A 21,982-nucleotide genomic window follows, 5' to 3' on the forward strand; every position below is an offset into this window, starting at 1 on the left:
CTCTTCTATGTTGACTGTGAAAATGATATTGGCTTAATTCTTTTTCGTGAGTGTTTCCAAAGAGTTAAACATGAGCAACAGAGAGAGAGAGATGGTGTGAGAAGCATAGAAAGAAGATGCACATTTTTTTTTTCACTAGAAAAGGGTAGAGTGAAGATTAAATTTTTACAGAGATTAGGAGATGTGTATCTGGGAAGTAGCAGTACTCCGGAGCTTTTGCCTCTTAATTTTCCCTCTTTGGAAAAGATCTGAGCTTCATGTATTCGTCTAAAAGTTTGTACATTGTAGATTTTTGCACAAATATGAAATGGGATTATATACTTCTCTTTTCTTCAATCCAACAAAAATCCCATGTTGTTAAGGTACACTAGAGTCAGTAGAGTGTATTACTGCACATTACAGCTTATGTATCTGTCCCTTCCAGTTTTTGTAGCTTATCTTTCTAACCGTCTTACTTGAGAGCACAAATTTTCAGTTCCATTCTTTCATGTGGTCGTGTTATGGATACTGTTTCAACATGCTATTTTCTACCCCTCCATTTTTGCCTCATTTAATTATCAAACAAGCTCTATTTGTTTGCAGTAATTCATTGTGAAAGCTGAGTAAAAGGTTTCTTTGATACCAGTCATGGATGATATTGTAGTGTCACCACCATGTGAGTTTAAAAGTGCCTTCTTTTACAGGAACCGTCACTACTAATAATCCACTAATGAGATTTGATGATTGTTGCAGCAAGTAATAGAAATGCCCACCTACTTGATAACCGCCTACAAAGAAGGAGATGCAGGATCTGCACTTAATACCAATGTACAGAAACTGCAACGTGCTAAGAATGGGGTCGATGTTGTCTTAGAAAGTCAGGTATTCACTAACCAAAGTGACCATTTATACAAAAAAATGTTGATGGGCTATTAACACTAATTGTAACCATATCTCGTATTTATTGTAATTGTGACAGATAAGGACAAATAATTGTTTTCGGACTTGGCTGCATCACATGAATCATCTTGAATAGGTAAGCCACTAATTCATGATGGATAGTGAAGCCTTCAAGCTACAAAGTTTTCTGCACTTCAAGCATAACCATATACATAATACCCTTATTTCTTAGTTGTGTTAGCAATTTAGCAAGTAAACATCGAGTTTTTTGAATAGAACTAGAGGATAAATTATAATATTCAAGCTAAACGTTTTCCTTTGTGTGATATTACTTGCCTTCAGGTGACTTACTGTTAGTTTTGGTGGATGTTTATATATTGTCAACCTGTAGTTCTTTTTTTTTTTTGGGATTTTGTCCATTTACACCATTTTTAGAGATTTTTTTCCCACTTACCCCACTAAGTTTTTTTAATTCCTTCTTACCCAAAACACTCTAAGGAGGTATTCCCTAATACCCCATTAAGATTTTTTTTTGTTTTTATTATTTTTTTAATACCATTTTACCCTCACCTTTGTTACTTAGAGAGAGAGAATGGAAGAGAGAGAAACCATAGGGGACTTCGCCGGAGTCCGATCACCGGCAGCCGGATTCCGGTCACCGGCCGCCGGATTCCCGGCCGCCGGATTCCGGCCAACTTAGCCGGAATCCGGTGAGCGGTCGCCGGAATCCGGCCAATTTTCGCCGGAATCCGGTCACCGGCCGCCGGATTCCGATCACCGGCTACCACCCACCGGAAAGTTTTTTTTCCCCCAATAGACGTCTATTGCCCCCTAATAGACGTCTATTGCCCCCCAATAGACGATTATCAGCCATGTATTGCCCCCCAATAGACGACTATCAGCCATGTATTGCCCCCCAATAGACGTCTACTGCCCCCCAATAGACGACTATCAGCCATGTATTGCCCCCCAATAGGCGTGACGTCTATTGTCCCCCAATACACCTGTATTGCCCCTCAATAGACGTCTATTGCCCCCCAATACAACTTTCGATCGCCGGAATGAAAACTAATTTTTCTACATTAAACAAATAAAACTTCCATTAAAGAAAAAAAACGCAGAGATTACATCAATTCAAAACGTCTATTGCCCTCCAATAGACGTCTATTGCCCCCAAATAAAACATTTTTTTTTCTTTTTTCTTTGATTATAGGCCTCCTGCCCAATGTTATCTATTAAAAAAAAAAATTGTTGTCCAAAAAAAAAAAAGGAAAAAAGGAAGAAGAGCGGTCGATCTCAGACGGAAAAAGAAAATTGCAGAGGGATACGGTCTTCGTCTCCGACAAAGAGTCAACAGAAGATCCAGATCTGGAGGTTTTTGGAGGAGAGCTCGAGTTTCGACTGGGCACCCAAGTCAAAAGCCTGCGCCGGTGCCTCGGATTTGTGACTCCGAGATCGCGTATCAGGTTGTCTTCATGCAGCTTCATCGTCGCTCCTTGACTCCGGTCGCCTCGAACCTACCAGATCTCTGACGTCGACGTGAACAAGTACCGAGAGAGAGAGAGAGAGAGAGAGTGATCGGAGAAGGAACTGCGACGGGGTCGCACTGGAGAGAGAGAGAGCTGCGACTGGGACTGCGCTCTGGCCTGAGGTGGACTTGCGTGCAATGGATGCGTCGGAGTAGGATGAGGGGGTAGGCGAGTAGGGGTAGCGGTCAGGCTTGCTCCGAGCATCGGAGCTGGAGTTGCGGTGGCGTCCGTACGACGGAGTTCGTCTCATTTGATTTGGGGGGTAGAGAGAGAGGGAGAGAGAGATCGGAGGAGGGGAGAGAGAGAGAGATAGAGTGATGTCGTGCTGGAGGTGGATACCGGAGGGAGAGGGAGGGAGAGAAGCTTGTAATTCTTTAATTAAGTTATGGGCAAAATAGTCATTTTCCTTAAAATTGGGTTAGTGGGAATGAAAAACTGTTGCTGGGGTAAGTGGGAAAAGTTTTGCTCATTTTGGTGCTTTTGGGCAAGGACCCTTTTTTTTTTGTTCTTTTTGAATTTTTTTTTATTGTATACGGTGCTAAAACCAGTAATACATCTTTGTGATTTCCTTTTGTATCTCTACAGCTGCCTATGCGTTCAAATATCACAATAGCTGGTGCAACTACCCATTTCTGTTGCTGGTAGTCACTATTAATAGGTGAGCAATTTGGTGTTGGATGCAAAGTGTTCTTATATGTTCTGAACTTCAGATCATTGAGAAATAACACAAACAACCAAAGAAATTTATATTCACTAACTACATGATAGCACGATCATTGAGAAATAGCACAAGCAACCAACCCAGTAATGTGGAGATTGTGACTTATGAATACCCTTATAGTGAATGTAGAAACTCAGCTCAAATATATAGGAAGGCCTCTTCTGTAAGTTGTCTCACACTAACCTGCCTTCTGTTTTATCAGGGTATCGCTAGGGGTGCATTACACCTTGTAGGAGATAAAGCTTGTTGCCTCCAACGTAAAAGATTATGAAGTTAAACAATTTATTTAGAATGGTATGGTCCTAACACCCCAAAGATTGTCAGGAGAAGAGCTTCTGTCCACAGAGTGGATCGAGGAGGTTTGGTTAGGCCCTCACAACCGGTATTTCTCTCCCAACATTTCCCATCAATTTCCTGCTCTTTGTAAATTTCTGGAAATTGAGTATGAATTTTCCTTGCTCTCGATTTTTGTTTGCAGATTTTGAAGAAATTTTATAAGCATTGTGATCCTGGTCGGTGCTTACTGTTTCAGTCTCCTTTTCTAAATTTTATTCCTTGTTGAATTACTATTTGTGCTGCATAACTCAGCAAGCAGAAAAACGACTGAAGCAGCATGTCATTGCAATTCTTGCACCACTTTTTGTATAGATAGAACTGCAGCAAGCAATGTTTTTGGAGAGACTCCATGGCCAACTTTTGATAGGCTAACACCTTAATTTTGTATATATACACCCGGAGCAACTAGAACAACTATTTTTTGGAAAATGCTCCAGCAGCAGGTGTAACCAAGTTTACATTAAACTAAGATAGCCTATTGTTTTAGATGATGTGGAGAAATGATATTGTACTATTTTGTCGTTTACATTCTCTGTCCTTTTTCAGTTTTTAGTTCTATACTTACAATTGAAGGTGATGAACAAGAGGAAGTAGGAAAAGGCACTATGGAGTAAAGGGAAGCCTTCAGAGACGAAGTTGCCTAAATTACATTTCATAGTTGCAATTCACATCCACAGCAAAGCACATGCACCGTTGCTAGATATATACTAATTGAAGATTTTGCTACTGTATAATTGAGGATTTTGGTACTGTAGCTTAGGAACAGTGGCGGCTTGAGCCCAGCTGGTTATGAAATTACGAATTTTACCCCGTTTTGTTCAAATTTACGCCTTGCCATTGACTATAGGTATAAAACCCCACGGACAGCTGCCGCCCCCTTCTTTTGTTTCCCTCTCTCTCGCTCTCCTCTCTTCTGCCTCCCCAAAAAAGAGAATTCACTGTTCAATTCTGAGACCCTCTCAAACTCTTCCCTAATTTGGTCGCTAAAATTGGTTTGGGCAAGAGCTAATTTGGTTCCTAAATTAGGTGAGAGTTTTAAGAGAGAGAGAGAGATCGAGATTGATTGTCTTAGGGATAAGGTTTGGATTCATATTCTGTTATTGGATTTGAACGCTTTTGATTTACGCGAGGGTCTTATCTTCTGCGAATTTGATAAGGAAACGGTGAGCTCTTCTGGATCCAGTGACGCCAATATGTTCGATCCGGTTCTCCAGAAAGAGTTCCCCGAGAATGATCAGTCGCAATTCATTACGTCTCAGATTCACACTTTCTTTTGTTGGTTTCGATTCATGGAGTGTACCTGTATATTTAAATACATGGATATTATTAAAGCTCATCACAACAGGGGAAGCATTTCCTATATTCTCGAGTGAATTTCATCCTAAAGGGTTACAGTGGTTTTTACTTAATATAGCCTTTCCTGGTTGCTGAACTGCGGCATCGTTTTTTCCATTTTATTTCTCGAGGAGGCTTGCTGGTGATAGACGGGGGTGTTATCCCTGCCTCCAGATTTCAATTAGTGCACAGCAGATTTGGAAAGTAATCAAAGAGAAACAAAGACCTGGATCGTCCTGCTCACAAGGATTGTTAGTTTCCTTTCCAGTTTTGTTTCCTATCGGAATATAGTTCACGGTTTTGACTTCTCATACGCATGCAATATGTACATGCATTATCTATAATTTAGTCAGGTTATGTTGCTACTTTTCGGTGTGAAGAGATTGCTAATGGTTTTGACGTCTAATGAAGTATGTATCCATTTCTCTCCATTGAGAGATGCTTCTATTTTTTATGGTATGATTGTGAAATTTTATTGGCAAAACTTGAATGAGCATGATGTAGGATTAGTTGGCATTGGAAGAAGCTATGCAAAGTGGTCTGGTACCAAATTTTGGCAAACAGCTCAGCTTCACCCTAGACACTTAATTTTTTGAGTAAGTTCTACTCTGGTTTATATGTGGTTAATTGTGTTTCTGTTTCTATGCGTCAGTAACTCATATTGTCATTGGTTTATGGGCTTCTATTGTCTCTATTTTTGACTTTATTGCCTTGATGTTTTATGTACAGCACAGATATGGCATGGAGGCCATCTACTTTGATGCAGGTGTAAGGAACTCAAGACCACACCAATTGTAAATAAGAGCATTGGATGTATGGCTACTCTCTCTATGTCTCTAATATAACAGATATTGGTGAAGCTTTTCCAGTTTGAAACAGCTCCTGGAAATCAGTTATGTTTTTTGTTTCATTGCCATGCGTATTGTAGTTTAAATGTTGCTTTCGTATGAACTTTCCAATTTGTGTTCCCTGCATATACTACCATGCTCAGGCATCTACATTCTAAATTTAATGCGTTGGAAAATTTTAAAGTGAGACTGGAGCGGTCATTAAACAAAGGAGAAATATTTGAGTTTGACTGTGGATTTGCAGGTAGTGTTTGTATAATTGAAATCAGGAGATTTTGTTGCTTATAGTTGAATGAATAAATGGCTGAGATTTTATTGCTGGTGATCATCACATATTTGGGCAACACATTGTTTTTGTTGTTTTTTAACATACATTTGAACCACCTTGATGATTCTCCCCTTCCTTACATTATACACATGACATGCACTGTTGATTCCTTATATTATTTGGAAGAGTCAGTTCTAGCTGTATGACTACTATGGTTTGATTCCTGCTGGATACACTTGAAACTTTTAGTTCAGTTACTACTCATGGAACTTGAACATACAGCTCCCTTGTTATGGGCATTGAATTTTCCTTGAATGATTAGCCTTTAGTTTAGGTTTTGTTAGAGAGCTCTTCATAACCTGAACTTTGTTTAAGTTTCTAATATGGTTATCTCAAGAACTTTTTTTTTTCTCTCTATTTATCTGCAAACTTATCATTACTTGCTACATATTCAACTGGTATCTATTCTTATTCCCTTCTACTGCTTCTTACTTTGTCTTAGCTAATTAGGTGACCCTTTGTGAGGACGTGCAAGCAGTAACTTAAAAAGGATGTGGAGTGAAAACCAACAACTGCTGTGAATAAGGAACCAGCCATAGACGCGGAGTTGGAACCAGCTAAGGTGGTGAAATGGGAACCAGCAAAAGATATGGAGTTGAAACCTGCTAAGAATGTGGAGTTGAAACCATTAGAGGATAGTTATACAACGTGAGTGCAATTATACTACCCGCAGCAAAGCGCGGGATCTCCAACTAGTAGAACCTAGTACAACGTGACAGCCATCTGCATTTTATAGAGTTTTGCAGTCTGTTAGAAAAAATCAATTATAAAAATCATGACATGGCAATCAGGCAACGTAGTCTGTTTTGCAGTTTCTGCTCTGGTTGTCTGCCTTTTATGTCATTATAAGAAATTTTTTGTTATGAATGCTGTTATCTATTTTTTTTTTTTTGCTAATTGTGAGTTCTGAGTGTTTACTCGTACTGATGAACTCACATGGATATGATCCTCTCGTTGAAAAGCAAGAAAGATTTTCTATCAGCCTTCATTTTAATAGCAGGTGACAGGTTTACAAAGTTACTGTCATATGTTATAAGAAAAAAAAAAAAAACAATTTCTTCACTGGATGGCTTGCTAATAAGAAACTTGTATAACAAATAAAGCAATGAATCTTTTAAACAAAACAGATTAGTCATGTAGCCCAACTTCGCTATACATGGACCTTAATTAGCATACCTCTTCAGATCTTACACAGATTAGCCAGTGGAAAGTTCAAATGAAACAAATATTTACATCTCATTCAACAAATCACATGTTTAATAGATGAAATGCTTCAGATCTTACACAGATTAGCCTGTGGAAAGTTCAAATGAAACAAATATTTACATCTCATTCAACAAATCACATGTTTAATAGATGAAAGGAGAATGACAATGGTATCATAGATAACTAGAAGGAAAAGTTTAAGCAGTGCTATCATTTGGTGTTGAAGACATGCTAACCCAATTTATTGTCACAGAATCTGGTGAAGGTGGCAAAGGACCACTCTTTAACAGCACAACATCATCAGCTGAAATATCAATTTCCTCTGCCTTTTCTTTACTAAAATCATCACTCTGTATCCTCTTTAGTTCATTTTCCACATCAACCATAGAAGGTCTCATGTCGGTCTCATTTTGCAGGCACCGAAACGCTAATTCCGCCACTGCATTGATCATTTTTCTTACTTTAAAGTCCGATTCATACCCCAGGGATGGATTCACTAGCTCATGCAATGCATGTTTCTGAATCTTGTTGATAGCCATGTTTGACAAATTGATCTCCTGTCGATGCCTTGTGATATCAACAGCTGGCAAGGATGATATGAGTTCAACCAGGACCACACCGAAGCTATAGACATCACTCTTCATAGTAAGCTGGTAGCATTGGTTATAATCAGGATCAACATAACCTGGAGTTCCTTGTGGAGCAGTTGATACATGGGTGACATCCGTGGGGAAGAGACGAGATAGTCCAAAATCTGCTACTTTGACACAGAAATTGTTGTCAAGAAGAATGTTAGTGGTTTTCACGTCACGGTGGATGATCTCAGACGCATGAAGATAGGACAATGCACTTCCAGTTTCTACGGCAATGTTGATTCGAGTATGCCATGGCAGTGCACCTGGTTTTGCTTTTCCACCATGAAGATGATCAGCAAGAGTTCCATTGGGAACATATTCGTAGACAAGGAGGAGTTCACGGCTGTGACGAGAGGTGCATCCATAGAGTAACACAAGGTTTCGGTGGCGTAGGCGAGCTAAAATCTCAATTTCATTCAGGAACTGCTCAACTCTCCTGCAATTGGTTTCATATAGTCGCTTGACAGCAACTGCTCGCCCATCACGGACTTTTCCTGTTTGAGAAAACCATATATAACGAACGAGGTTCGTATTATAATGGTTAAAACACAACTTTGTGATCTTGAAGATAAAAAATGGTTAAATATTAGTTTTACCATAGTAAACTCTGCCAAAGCCTCCACTACCAAGTTCTTTAGATGAATCGAAATAGTTTGTTGCTTGTTCAAGTTCATTGTAGGTGAATACATGAACTCCAGTGTATGCACTTCCCTTCTCAGTATCACTTCTGGAATAGCTTTTAGAATAGATGATTCGAGATGCGTAGGATGATGGACCATATCGATTTCTGTTGCGGCGTCGCCATATAAAAAAAATGAAGCACATTACAGCTATAGTTCCAATAACCGAGCAAAGGCCTGAAGACAAAATGGCGAGCTCACTCTAAGAAGTAGCAAACTTTCAATTAAGAATCATATGAGCTTGGAGAACATTAAACAGCTGAAGAATAAAGGGATTGCGGATGTTACCTAAGACAACCTTCAATCTCCGGCTGAGCTTAGGGCCTGCAAAGCAATCAAAGAAGCAGCATTAATCTTAGAATATAAGTATACAAACCTTAAATAAAAGTATGAATATAGGCCTTGAAGATATCCACTCTCATCCATGCTACAGAAAAAGTACTCCTAGATATTCACTCTCATCCACTCACATATCACAACTCTAATTGCTTCAAAACTTTTTCCACTTCTTCCGTTGCATTGTTTGGCATAACATCAAAGCCCTCCCAGAAAATGGGGACTCGGATTCTGCAATAGAACATGTGGGTCGGCCCGGAACATCAGCCCTTGAGAGTGATCAATCACCCACGTAGTATGCAATATCCTTGGATGCATATGCGGTCTATTTTGCAGGTAAAATAGTCGGGTACGGATTGGTCGAGTTGAGGGAGGCAGCCGTAGTACAAGGTGAGGTTACGAACAGTTTGGACATAAGAGAAACGGATGTAGCCGAGAGTGGTGTTGACCAGGTGCTCAGTACAAGGACTATATATCCCAGACGTCGGAGCGAGCGATTGTCTTGGTGTGAAAAAGCTCTTGGCTGTTGATGTTGGATATACATGGAAATCTAGCTCTTCGGTTATGTGAGGGAGTTGAGTTTCGTCTTCACAGTTGGTGAGCTCGAAGCCTAAGCGACCGTTCTCTTACGGGCGATTGGGTCGCCCCCGAAAGGGTAGCTAGGATATGTTTGTGAGGTTACCACAGTTGAAAGATTGCTTGCACTGTGTGTATTGGGGATGGTCTTCGCAGTGATCGAGCAGAGAATAAGAAGAAGAGGATGAACAAGATGCTAGCTGGCCATGGGTGGTGATCTTAGGAAGAGATGATGGTTAGGCATAGTCATTTGTGGAAGATCATGGAGAAAAGAGAAGGGTGAGACCATTAGCTAGCAGCTAAGATAGAGATGAGCTTCTGTTTGATATCTAATTTGGGTGAATTCCCTATAATATGGGTTCAAAATGACAAATTGAAAGCAACTGTGATGCAATATATAGTCGTAATTCGAAATATCAAACATGCAGGCAGACTAATAATCAGGTTTGACGTCCAAGATAAGTAGGTGGATTTTTCTGGAGGAAAAGAGAGGTATAATTTTGACTTCTACACATGCATTTTGTCTCGGAAATTTCCCATCAGGCTATATCTAATTGAGGCATGCATGCTATATATATTTTGTGTGCAGCACACTTTACTGATCTCATCTCATTGATAGGCATGGGAGTCCCTTATTCTGTATGTTTATATATGGAGGAGTAGGGCTATAAATGACTGGTCAAGGGTCCATTGTTGACGTCCATTTGGAATTTGTTTAAAAAAAAATTTAAAAAAAGTCTAAAAGCTAATCATGTTCAAGTGTTCAACAACCATTTCAAAAAAATATATGTTCAACAAATGTGCTAGGCAACTAATTAAGGCAGCTACGCAAGAGGCATGCCATATCATAAGTAGATCAGGATCGTTACAAATCTTGCCTGGACAATCCAACTAATAGTATTCTAATAGAGGTTTCTATTATAACAATCAACATCTCTCTTTTTTTTTTTTTTTGTTAATAATATTCTTTCAATCTGTCTCTATCTTCTTAGACATTCCATGTATTTTATAGAAGTAAATTAAAATAAAATGACCTAGACATTCTAAATAAAGACTAGACCCCTTAACATTACGTATTTACGTAGTTAAAACATTTATGTTTGTTGAAAGTTGGAAGAAACAAGTAGAGATGGAATGGTATTTACACAAGAACCTTAAACTTGAAAATAGTGAGTTATTGCTAAATAGAGTAAGGGATAGGAATAACGTTTAAAATTTAAAACCCCCTTTTTTTACATGTCGTGGTATTGTGTGATTAAGGTTACTAGGCTGGATAAGCATGGAGTGGGACTGTGTGGACATCCAGGTGTAGAGATTAAACAAAAGTTGATGAAATTTTACCTTTTTTATTTTATCATAAATAGATATTTATGTTATGTTGAATGCACTGAGAGTCTTTAGATAAATGAATAATAAAAAATTAAATTAACCAAAATCTAAATCGCAAGTACTAGAATGCGATTTAACTTGGTAGAATTATATATTTCACTCTCCAAACTAAACGTGAGAAGAGTCTACAAATGCATTTTTAGGTCATTAGTTTGGTAATGCACTCGGCTCTAAAGCTCGCGTATGTAACTCAAACGTAGTAGAGCAAAGGAAAAGTCAACTAAAACCTAAACCTATACAGACATTGGACCTAAAGCCATCCAGCCTAATGAACATACCCAAGCCCATCAATATGACCCAAACAGAAGGCATACCAAAACTGGGCCCAAGCAGATTTTAAAGTTACGAAAGGATTAAGGAACAAAGGAGCATACGGCATACCTTTCTTCTCGCATAGGCCATCACTATATTTGCAGAAGCAGAGAAACTCATCAGCTTTAGTGGGGTTGTACCCACACAAACCACCACCACTTTCACACGAAGCGCACTCCTTCGCCGTGGTCCAGTTAAGCACAAACCCCTGCTTCATAACTCCTCCAAAAGCACCAGTCAACTTATCAATATGAAGCTCCTTACTCTTCATCACAGTCACCACCACATTCTCCTCACAACTTTCAGACCATTCAAACCCATCTGATTGCTCTCCCTCCGTGAAAACATAAGACATTTTGGTACCCCATATTCCCAAGCAGATTATGGGAGGCACAACAGGATCAGGAAAGGAAGTGCAGTTAAAGTAGAAGCTCAGGTTCACATCCAATGGGGAGTAATCCAATGGGAGCGTGCCTACACTAATACTGTGTCTTGCCCTAGGGCATTGTTGATCGAAGACGTCGATGTCAACAAGGGTGATGGTGGAATCAATAAAGTTTATGTCTTTCACATGGTAGGAGTCATTATTTGGGAGACTGAGTATTGGCTCTCCGGACTCTGAGCAATTGAGACCAAAACCAGGGTAACCACAGTATTGACCGGCGGTGGAGTCTTCAATTTTCCAAAAAGGGTAGTGAAACTTCAGATCATTACCACAATTGTATATGGGGCAATTTGTTGAGGGTACAAAGTGGGCTTTGCTTCCATGAAAGTTGAATAACAAGAGTGAGAGAAGAGCTGCAAGAAGATAAGAGATAGGTGATGACATGGTTTAGAATATTGTGTTGTTATGCTTTGGCTATGGTAAATGCTTAATTAGTTTATAAATAGACTTGATTGATGAGATTAGACTGTTGTGGAAATTTGTGTGTGAATAGAATCTTATGCATTCAAGTTGGTCATTAGTTTATTAATTGTGATGTTGATGGGTTTTGTGATAATGCATTTTGAGGACTGACGTGGAGCTGGGACTCTAAGTAAAGGTTAAAGCTTGGAAATATGTATCCTCATGTATGAACTGAGAAATTATGAAATGAGACTGATTCAGCTCAAAGACTAAAGACTAAGACTTGGAGAGACTTTTGAGTCATGAGTCATTGTAGATTAGGCAACATATTACATCAGCTTCTGTTGCATCAATTATATTAAAGGCGTGTGGCATTCATGTTCAGTTGATTAGTTTACTCATTTTTCTGCCGTTAGTGCATTGCTCAAGTCCTATTTTCTCCTTTAATAAGTGTTAAGAGATTAGGTACAGAGTCTGAATAAGCAAGGTGTTTGGCGATCTCTGAGTCAGAGACCAAGTCACGGCCCATAGAATCTGTCAATTTGATAGTTCATGGTTTGGAGGTGTGAAACAACCTTAACTTCTGTACTTCTTTTGCTGAGGAGTTCTGTACTACTGTACTGTTAGTTTCTTGTGGCTTCAATCTTTAGCTAAAATACTTTTCAGAAGTAGGGAAACTTCATTAGCTCAGAAATTGACTAAGAAAAGTAAGGCAGGACTTTGGAAGACTTGTATATATCATGTGGAAACTGATTAGTCTTTCAGATACTGAAGCCAAAAAAAAAAAAACACAGAAATGTTTTGTTTCAATCTTTGAATACTGTCTGTGTATATTCAAATAACACAATTAGATAGTGTGTAATGAATTCAACAATGTTCAAATAGCTATTGTTTTGGGCTTGTGAGTAAATACACTGACAAAAACCTCAAGAAGGAAACAGCTAGGAGTTAAGATGCCTGGTGTAAATAGACTGGAGCTCCTTTCCCACTTCATCCATTAGTTGAAATTGCTGGCCGGAACTAAAATATGTAGTTATAATTGAACCGGAGGGGCTCCAAGAGAATGGGGAGCTATTCTCAAATGTCCCACACTCCCACTTCACATGTTTCTGTATTAGCATTTTCACTTTTAGTAGTTCCTGAAATTTGTAGAAATAACAGTAAAGATTCCTCGTGTCATATGTAGTAGTATTTTGTTTAGACAGCTATCTCTTTCCTAGTTAGTATAGATGAGAGTGGATATCTTCGAGGATTATATTCATTACTTTTATTTTAGGTTCGTATACTTATATTCTAAGAATGCTGCTTCTTTGATCGCTTTTGCAGTCATGATTAAGTTCAACCGGAGATTGAAGGTTGTCATAGGCGTAGGTAATATCAGCAATCCCCTTTTACTTCAGCTGATTAGTATTTTCAAGCTCATCTAATTATCAATTGCAAGTTTGCAACTGTTGTAGTATATATGATTCACATGTACAAAACATGAGTCATAGTATAAATGTCTATATCATGTATACAAATAGGTACTTGAGTGTATAATGTAGGTATTGTGACTTGTGTGACAAGCTTTATGCCAAAGGGCAACAAGCATGGCATTTTATCATCATCACAGCCACCATAGAAGGCTGCAGCTATGAATGTAGAGGTTATCAAATTGAGTTACTCTTTGAGCTTTCACACTTGTAATATTTTCCTATAAATACCTCTTTGTGTGAGATGAATAAACACACTTGAATCTCTATTCTCACAGAAACATTACTCTCTCTCTCTGTTTATCATTTCATACTTGTCCTCAAACACGTTATCAGCACGAAATTGCTCTAGAATTAGAATCGAAATTGAAAAGAGGAGAGGTAGTTCATAATCCGATCGAAGTCATTTTTTCAAACTTGCAAAAAACCTCCAAACCCTAGCTCATATCAAAGCCCTTGATTCAAGAAGCTCAGAACCGGTTTCAGAACGCCCAGAACCGGCCGGAAACAGCCTGAACCGGCCACCGGAAAAATCGAACCGCTGCTGAACCGCTGTCGAAGTGCTGCCGAGACCTGCCGAAAGCTCCTGCCGAGTGCTGCCGAAAGCCCCTGCCGATACCTGCCGAAAGCCCCTGCCGAGTCCTGCGCAGCACCTGCCGAGCACCTGCCGAAGCCCTGCGCAGCAGCTGCCGAGCCACCTGCAGGCCATCTGCCGAGCAGCTGCGCAGCAGCTGTCGACACATCTGTCGACAACTTTTCCGGCGACTTTCGGACAACTTTCCGGCGACTTTTCCGGCAACTTTCCGACAACTTTTCCGGCGACTTTCGAACAACTTTCCGGCAACTTTCCGACGACTTTTCCGGCAATTTTTGGACAACTTTTTCCGGCAATATTATTCCAAGGTAATATTTACTAAAAGTTCCCGTTTTTGAGTTTTTACTCTATTCTTCTTCTCTTTATTTTTCTCGGGAACTTACAATCAAAAGCGGAATTCCAAGAAATTCACGCTAAACGAACTAAGAGCGTTCGTAATTATGAACTAAGAGTGTTCATAATATTCGGACTAAGAGTGTCCGCAAAACATCATTGTTTTGGTCTAAAGATTATTGATTTTAGATTTCGTGGAAGTTTTGAACTCCGAAACTAATATATCTTCTCTTATCTTCAGGATGTCGAATGCACCTAGACTTGACTTTCAAATGCTTGACTCAACGGGTTCGGAATACTATAGTTGGGTAACCGACGTTGAGAACCACCTCACTTCAAGAGGGATATTGCCCATAATTCAAGCTCCTAATCCAGGCCTTGTGTTCCAAAGAACACCTACAAAGCATGCACAAGCTATTATCTTGATGCGGCGCCATATGGATAAAGCTCTCAGACTAGAGTATATGTCAATGAGAGATGCTCGAGACTTATGGGTAGCGCTAGAAGAGCGTTTTGGTAATATCCAAGATACCCTCCTCCCTGACTTGAAGGTTCAGTGGAATAATATACGCTTCTCCGACTTTAAGTCTGTTGCAGAATATAATTCGGAAGCTCTTCGACTCAAAGCTATGTTGAAGTTCTGTGGAAAGCCTCTCACAGAAGATGAGCTACTTGAGAAGACTCTCTCCACCATTCCCGTCTCAGCAATTGTGATATCAAAGCAATTTCGCACAGAAGTCAATGCTGGACGAATTACAAGGTTTAATGAGCTTATTAATATTTTGTCGGTATCTGAAAAGTACGACAACATCCTTGTAAAGAATTATAATTCTAGGCCCATAGGAACCAAGAGCGTCCGTGAGGCAAATTATAATGCACCCAAAAAGGGGCGCAAGCAGCAATACCCTAATAATAAGGGACAAGAAAGGCGTACGGGCCCATATAACCACCCCAATAAAGAGAGAAACCGCAACTTTAAAGCGGACACTCGTGGTGGCAACTTCACACGTGGTGGTAACTCCACACGTGGCAACTTCACACGTGGTGGCAACTCCACACGTGGGAGAGGTGAATATAATAACAATATGGGCCGTGGAGGTCGCATCATAAGGCGTGGTAGTAGCAGTAACCCTCCTAGGGAATATCCACAACATGGACAAACTGCACCTCCAATGAAAGGAGGCAACCATAATGACGTGTGTCATAGATGCGGATCAATCGAGCATTGGTTCAAACAATGCCATGCAAGTACTAAACTAGCTGCAAGCTACAAAGAGTATAGGCAAAACAGGGAGCAAGAATCCAACCTTGCCGAAAATGAAGATAGTGAAGATGTCAATCTCACAATAGAGGACTTCAAAGCTGAACAAATGCACGAGGATGCAGCAGACTTTGATTAGAATAGTCCTTTTCTATTTTCCAAGGGCAAATGTGCCTTAATCAATAACAATTGTATTGACTTTTTCTTATGTGGTGTACCCAATGAAATATGATGTCTAGGAAAGTAATTGAGACCATGGTATTTAAGCGAGCCTCGCTCCACCAACATCTCTCTACTTCCCTGGTCATATTTCATTGGAATTACCAAACGGAATGAGCAATTACAATTTGTATAAAGTTTGATTGTACTTTGGAATAGACTTTGGAAACCTTGATGTAATCATTGGTTATTTTCCTTATTAATAAAGTATCGCATTCAATGTCATGGACATGTGTTAATATTCCGAACTTTACTCCTTTTTCAGTATGTTTTCCGGAGAAATGGAATGCCTTCTTGATAGTGGCACCACACATACTATATTACGACACAGGAAATTATTTTTATGGATGAAGCCTAGTCGATCTTCAATAACTACGATGGCAGGATCATCACAATTGATTCATGGTCGAGGACCAGCTCAATTTTTGTTGCCAAATGGCACGAATATTAATATCATCGAAGCTCTATATGCTCCTAGGGCTGGAAGAACCCTATTGAGTTTTAAAGATATAAGAGCCAATGATCTTCATGTGGAAACACATTGTGAGAATGGACAAGAGTTCCTTTGCATTACCTCTAATAACTACGGAAATACACGAGTATTAGAGAAACTTATGTGTCGCTCTAGTGGATTATATGCAACCACTATCAGAGTAATTGAATCCAACCATGTCATGAATGAAAATTTATGGGATTCTGACACATATAGACTTTGGCACGACCGCTTGGGTCACCCAGGTCGTGATATGATGCTCCGTATATTAAAAACTTCACACGGACATCCATTCTTCAAAACGAAAAGAAGTACGAACCAAAGATTGGTCGAAAGAACTACTTCATATCATTCGTTTTGTAAGGCTTGCTCTTTAGCAAAGGTAGGATCAAGACCATCCTATGCAAAGGACTCTAAAGAAAATATACCATTCTTGCAAAGAATACAAGGTGATATTTGTGGACCTATTCAACCAACTTGCGGACCATTTAGATATTTTATGGTGTTGGTTGATGCATCGACACGCTGGTCACATGTCATGCTATTATCCACGAGAAATGCTGCATTTGCTAAACTCCTAGCACAGATCATTAAATTAAGGGCTCACCACCCTGATCATCCTATTAAGTCAATTCGTCTTGACAATGCTGGAGAGTTTACATCAAAAACTTTTGATGATTATTGCATGTCCATTGGGATCGAGGTTGAACACCCTGTACCTCATGTACACACCCAAAATGGTCTCGCAGAAGCTGCCATTAAAAGACTTCAAATGGTTTCTCGAGCATTGGTTATGCGCACCAATCTCCCTATTTCTGCTTGGGGCTATGCAATATTGCACGCAGCTGTGCTTATTCTTCTGAGGCCCACTGCCACCCAACCATTTTCTGCTTCCCAGATGGTCACTGGGTATGAGCCCGATGTCTCACACTTACGAATATTCGGGTGTGCAGTCTATGTGCCAATTGCGCCGCCACAGCGCACCAAAATGGGTCCTCAAAGACGATTAGGTCTTTATACTGGATATGACTCTCCCACCATTATCCGCTATATAGAACCCTTGACAGGCGATCTATTTACCGCTAGATTTGCGGATTGTCACTTTGATGAGACAGTCTTCCCATCATTAGGGGAGACATGAACAGTAATGTTCAACAGAAAAGACAGGAATTGTCGTGGTTTGTCCCCACTCTGTCTCATCTTGATCCCCGAACAGCACAATCTGAAATAGAAGTGCGGAGGATTCTCGATCTTCAGAACGTAGCAGAATCAATGCCTGATGCGTTTTCTGATATCGCTAAAGTGACAAGATCACATATACCTGCTGCAAATGTGCCTGCAAGGATTGATGTCCCTAACACTAGAGGACATGATGCCATCTCAAGAATACATGAGAATGGCGCCAACGTCCCTATATGGGTGATGTAGTGGCTAGACCCATGGCTCCCGCCAGGAAGCGCGGGAGGCCCATTGGTTCGATGGATTCTCGCCCAAGAAAGAAAGCGAGTTTGGCACAAAATAATCCATTAATCATCGATACAATTAATCCCTCTCATGAAAATATTCCGGATTATGGTTATGTCAAAGAGACATCATTGGAGGACGCTCCAATAAAAGAACCAATTCCAGAGAATAGAGAGATCTCCATGAATTACACTAGTATACATGGGGTGATGGATAGAAATTCTATGACTATTAATGATGCTTTTGCATATCATATTGCAAAAGGAATTATAGAATACGATGATATCGAACCTCGCTCCGTTGAAGAATGTCAACGAAGAGCAGATTGGTCTAAATGGAAAGATGCGATCCAGACTGAATTGGATTCACTAACAAAGAGACAGGTATTTGGGTCTATAATGCTGACACCACCAAATATAAAACCTGTTGGCCATAAATGGGTCTTTGTTAGAAAGCGTAATGAGAAAAATGAGGTTGTTAGATACAAAGCCCGCCTTGTGGCACAAGGTTTCTCACAACGCCCTGGAATCGACTACGAGGAGACATATTCTCCCGTAATGGACGTTATAACGTTCCGCTACCTTGTCAGTTTGGTAGTTTCCGAAAAACTTGACATGCAGCTTATGGATGTGGTTACAGCATATCTCTATGGGGATCTAGATTCAGAGATATATATGAACGTTCCAGATGGACTTCAATTACCCAAATCAAATGGCTCTAAACCACGGAGCGCGTTTTCAATAAGATTGAGACGCTCACTATATGGATTGAAACAATCCGGACGGATGTGGTATAACCGTCTAAGTGACTACTTGATTAGGAAGGGATATATTAACAATGAAATATGCCCATGCGTGTTCATTAAAAGAACAAGTTCCGGATTTGCAATTATAGCAGTATATGTCGATGACATGAATCTAATTGGAACTCTAAATGAGTTAAAAGAAACTGCTAAATATTTGAAATCCGAGTTTGAGATGAAAGATCTTGGGAAAACACGGTTTTGTCTCGGAATAGAACTCGAGCACCGTAGTGATGGGATTATGATCCATCAGTCAGCATATACTCAAAATTACTAAGGCGCTTTAATGAAGATAAAGCAAAACCTGTGAGTACTCCCATGATCAGCCGTAGCCTTGAGCCCAGAAAAGATCCATTTCGTCCAAAGGATGAGGACGAAGGCTTATTAGAGGCTGAAGTGCCATATCTAAGTGCAATAGGTGCATTATTGTACTTAGCTCAATGCACAAGACCGGATATCTCATTCGCAGTGAACTTGTTGGCTCGACATAGTTCCTCGCCAACACGCCGCCATTGGATTGGTATAAAGACAATCTTTCGATACTTAAAAGGTACGATTGATATGGGCTTGTTTTATCCCTACAGGGAGAAAAGAAAGGACGGAAGTATGGGATTAGATCCCACATGGCAAAAAGCCACCTTCCGCAATATGAACGCCGGCGACACTTTCCATGGTGGCCGACGTTCTCCTCCTCCCCTCCATCAAAATGATAATGATGTTTTGATGGGCTTTGCTGATGCAGGGTATCTCTCTGACCCTCACAAAGGTCGCTCCCAAACAGGTTATGTCTTTACCATGGGAAGCACCGCGATATCTTGGAGATCCACGAAACAGACCCTTGTTGCTACTTCCTCAAATCATGCAGAGATTATTGCTCTACATGAAGCTGTGCGTGAATGCATATGGCTAAGGTCTGTAAATAGACACATTCGAGGAACCTGTGGTTTGAAGTCCACCACAGAAGAACCTACATGCATTTACGAAGATAATGCAGCTTGTATTGAGCAAATGAAATTAGGTTTCATCAAGGGGGACAATACCAAGCATATATCGCCAAAATTCTTCTACAATCAGCAACAACAAACACTTCTGAAAATTGAAGTAAATCAAATCCGATCAGAGGAAAATGTAGCGGACTTATTTACTAAGTCGTTACCAAAATCCCCTTTCGAGAAACATGTGAAGAGTATCGGATTGAGAAGGCTATCCGAACTCCCACAATCTTCAGGGGGAGTCTAAATCAGGGGGAGTATCCAGTTACATACTCCACACTCAAACGCGCGTTGTGCTCTTTTTCTCCTTCGACCAAGGTTGTTTTTTCCCACAGGGTTTTATTACTTGGCAAGGTTTTTAACGAGGCAATTTCGAAGCGCACGACCTAAACAATACTATTTGACATGAAATATCCAAGGGGGAGTGTTGTAGTATATATGATTCACATGTACAAAACATGAGTCATAGTATAAATGTCTATATCATGTATACAAATAGGTACTTGAGTGTATAATGTAGGTATTGTGACTTGTGTGACAAGCTTTATGCCAAAGGGCAACAAGCATGGCATTTTATCATCATCACAGCCACCATAGAAGGCTGCAGCTATGAATGTAGAGGTTATCAAATTGAGTTACTCTTTGAGCTTTCACACTTGTAATATTTTCCTATAAATACCTCTTTGTGTGAGATGAATAAACACACTTGAATCTCTATTCTCACAGAAACATTACTCTCTCTCTCTGTTTATCATTTCATACTTGTCCTCAAACAGCAACTTCTTTCTTTCTTGTGAATACATGAAATTGTTCAACTAATCACCATTAATGCCTGAAACATCTCATTTTTCTGCTGCCAGTTGCTACTATTGCAGGAACTGGTATCTTAGTGTTTGTTACTCTTCCGTGGGATTTCACTGATTAGGGAAAATAACCATGGAAATGCTGAGGCCTTCATTCAGAACACTGGACCTCTAGCAGTAAAAAGGTACAAATTTTCGGATGTAAGGAAAATGACCAACTCATTTAAAGATAAAATAGGTCAAGGCGGTTATGGTGATGTGTACGAAGGGAAGCTATTGAATGGTTGTCATGTGGCTGTGAAGGTTCTTAAAGCATCCAAAGGGAATGGAGAGGACTTTGTTAATGAGGTTGCGAGCATACTATGTTAATGTTGTCACTCTTTTGGGGTATTGCTTTGAAGGTAGGAAAAAAGCGCTCGTATATGAGTTTGTGCCCAATGGATCACTAGAGAAGTTCATATATACAGACAGTAATCCTTTGAAAACTACTCCACACTTGGAATCGGAAAGACTCTTTCAAATTTCTATTGGCATAGCTCAAGGGCTGGAGTACTTGCACCGTGAGTGCAACACAAGAATGCTGCACTTTGACATAAAACTACATAATATCCTTTTGGATGAAAACTTTTTCCCAAAGATTTCTGACTTTGGTCTTTCTAAACTTTGTACAATGAAGGAGAGCATTATTTCAATGTTGGATGCTAGAGGGACAAAGGGTATATAGCTCCAGAAATGTTCTCCAGAAACTTTGGAAGAGTGTCTGCCAGTCCAATGTCTATAGTTATGGAATGATGATTCTAGAGATGGTTGGAGGAAGAAAGAATGTTGAAGCTCGAGTAAGCCACACTAGTGAAATTTATTTTCCAGATTGGGTTTATGAGAATCTTGAGCAGGGCAGCAATTTTGGGTTGCTCAATGCAGTGACCGAAGAGGAGAAGGAAATTGCGAGGAAGATGATCTTAGTGGGATTGTGGTGCATACAGACAAGGCCATCTGATAGACCATCCACAAGTATAGTGATTGAAATGTTGGAAGGAAGCACTGAAGCCTTGCAAATACCACCAAAGCCTGTCCTATCTTCTCCTGTAAGATCACCACCACAATCTTCCACCTTATTAACATTAAGCTGATATTTTCTCTAGATTGCTAGATGTATATTTGATTATTCACTACCTTGCTATATGAAGAGCATTCAAGTCAGTCTTTTCCTTTATACATTTATCACTTGTCAGAGCTTTTATCTTGTCTTGTACTTTTTATTGTTCAGGTGAGGAGTGAAATAATTTACTTGCACAATATCAGAAATTAGCTACTATACAAAACCCTATAAAACAACACTGCAATCTGCATTTTATAGAGTTTTGCAGTCCAGTTTGAAAATATCAATAATGAAAATTACGACATGGCAATCAGGTAATGTAGTCTGTTTTGCTGTTTTCGTTCCGGTTGTCTGCCTTTTTATGTCATTTTAAGAAATGAATTTTTATGAATGCAGTTATCTACTTTACTTTTGCTAATTGTGAGTTCTGAGTGTTTACTCTTATAGATGAACTCACACAGATCTAATTCTTTCGCTGAAAAGCAAGAAAGA

General features: G+C 39.8%; 2 protein-coding genes, 1 long non-coding RNA gene and 1 pseudogene across 6 annotated transcripts; 3 read left to right on the top strand and 1 right to left on the bottom strand.

Moving 5' to 3' along the window:
• The first annotated feature begins 4,362 nt into the window (after positions 1-4,362).
• LOC112179359 lies at positions 4,363-6,839 on the top strand. Of its 3 annotated transcripts, XR_005803729.1 has the most exons (3): positions 4,363-5,396; positions 5,530-5,613; positions 5,792-6,839. It is a non-coding gene; the product is annotated as an uncharacterized LOC112179359 (long non-coding RNA). The 3 variants fall into 3 exon arrangements; XR_005803727.1 differs by having other exon boundaries at positions 5,530-6,839; XR_005803728.1 differs by having other exon boundaries at positions 5,535-6,839.
• A 249-nt stretch (positions 6,840-7,088) lies between these two features.
• On the bottom strand, positions 7,089-12,030 carry LOC112179355 (LEAF RUST 10 DISEASE-RESISTANCE LOCUS RECEPTOR-LIKE PROTEIN KINASE-like 1.2). 2 transcript variants are annotated; one of them, XR_005803726.1, is made up of 5 exons: positions 11,180-12,030; positions 8,786-8,821; positions 8,414-8,674; positions 7,324-8,311; positions 7,089-7,230 (listed from the first exon to the last, which is right to left on the bottom strand). XR_005803726.1 is itself a non-coding variant. In XM_024317754.2 (4 exons), the coding sequence occupies exons 1-4, from the start codon at positions 11,937-11,939 to the stop codon at positions 7,380-7,382; spliced, it is 1,989 nt and encodes a 662-aa protein (XP_024173522.1). In that variant the 5' UTR covers positions 11,940-12,030; the 3' UTR covers positions 7,109-7,379. The 2 variants fall into 2 exon arrangements, 1 of the variants encoding a protein (XP_024173522.1); XM_024317754.2 differs by having other exon boundaries at positions 7,109-8,311.
• On the top strand, positions 11,745-21,975 carry LOC112179357 (annotated as a pseudogene).
• Positions 14,189-15,809, top strand: LOC112179356. The gene is made up of 2 exons (XM_024317755.2): positions 14,189-14,332; positions 14,599-15,809. The coding sequence occupies exon 2, from the start codon at positions 14,600-14,602 to the stop codon at positions 15,755-15,757; it is 1,158 nt and encodes a 385-aa protein (XP_024173523.1). The 5' UTR covers positions 14,189-14,332; position 14,599; the 3' UTR covers positions 15,758-15,809.
• Positions 21,976-21,982: the final 7 nt, after the last annotated feature.

Source organism: Rosa chinensis, chromosome 7 (genome assembly GCF_002994745.2).
Source record: "Rosa chinensis cultivar Old Blush chromosome 7, RchiOBHm-V2, whole genome shotgun sequence".
Lineage (NCBI taxonomy): Eukaryota > Viridiplantae > Streptophyta > Magnoliopsida > Rosales > Rosaceae > Rosa > Rosa chinensis.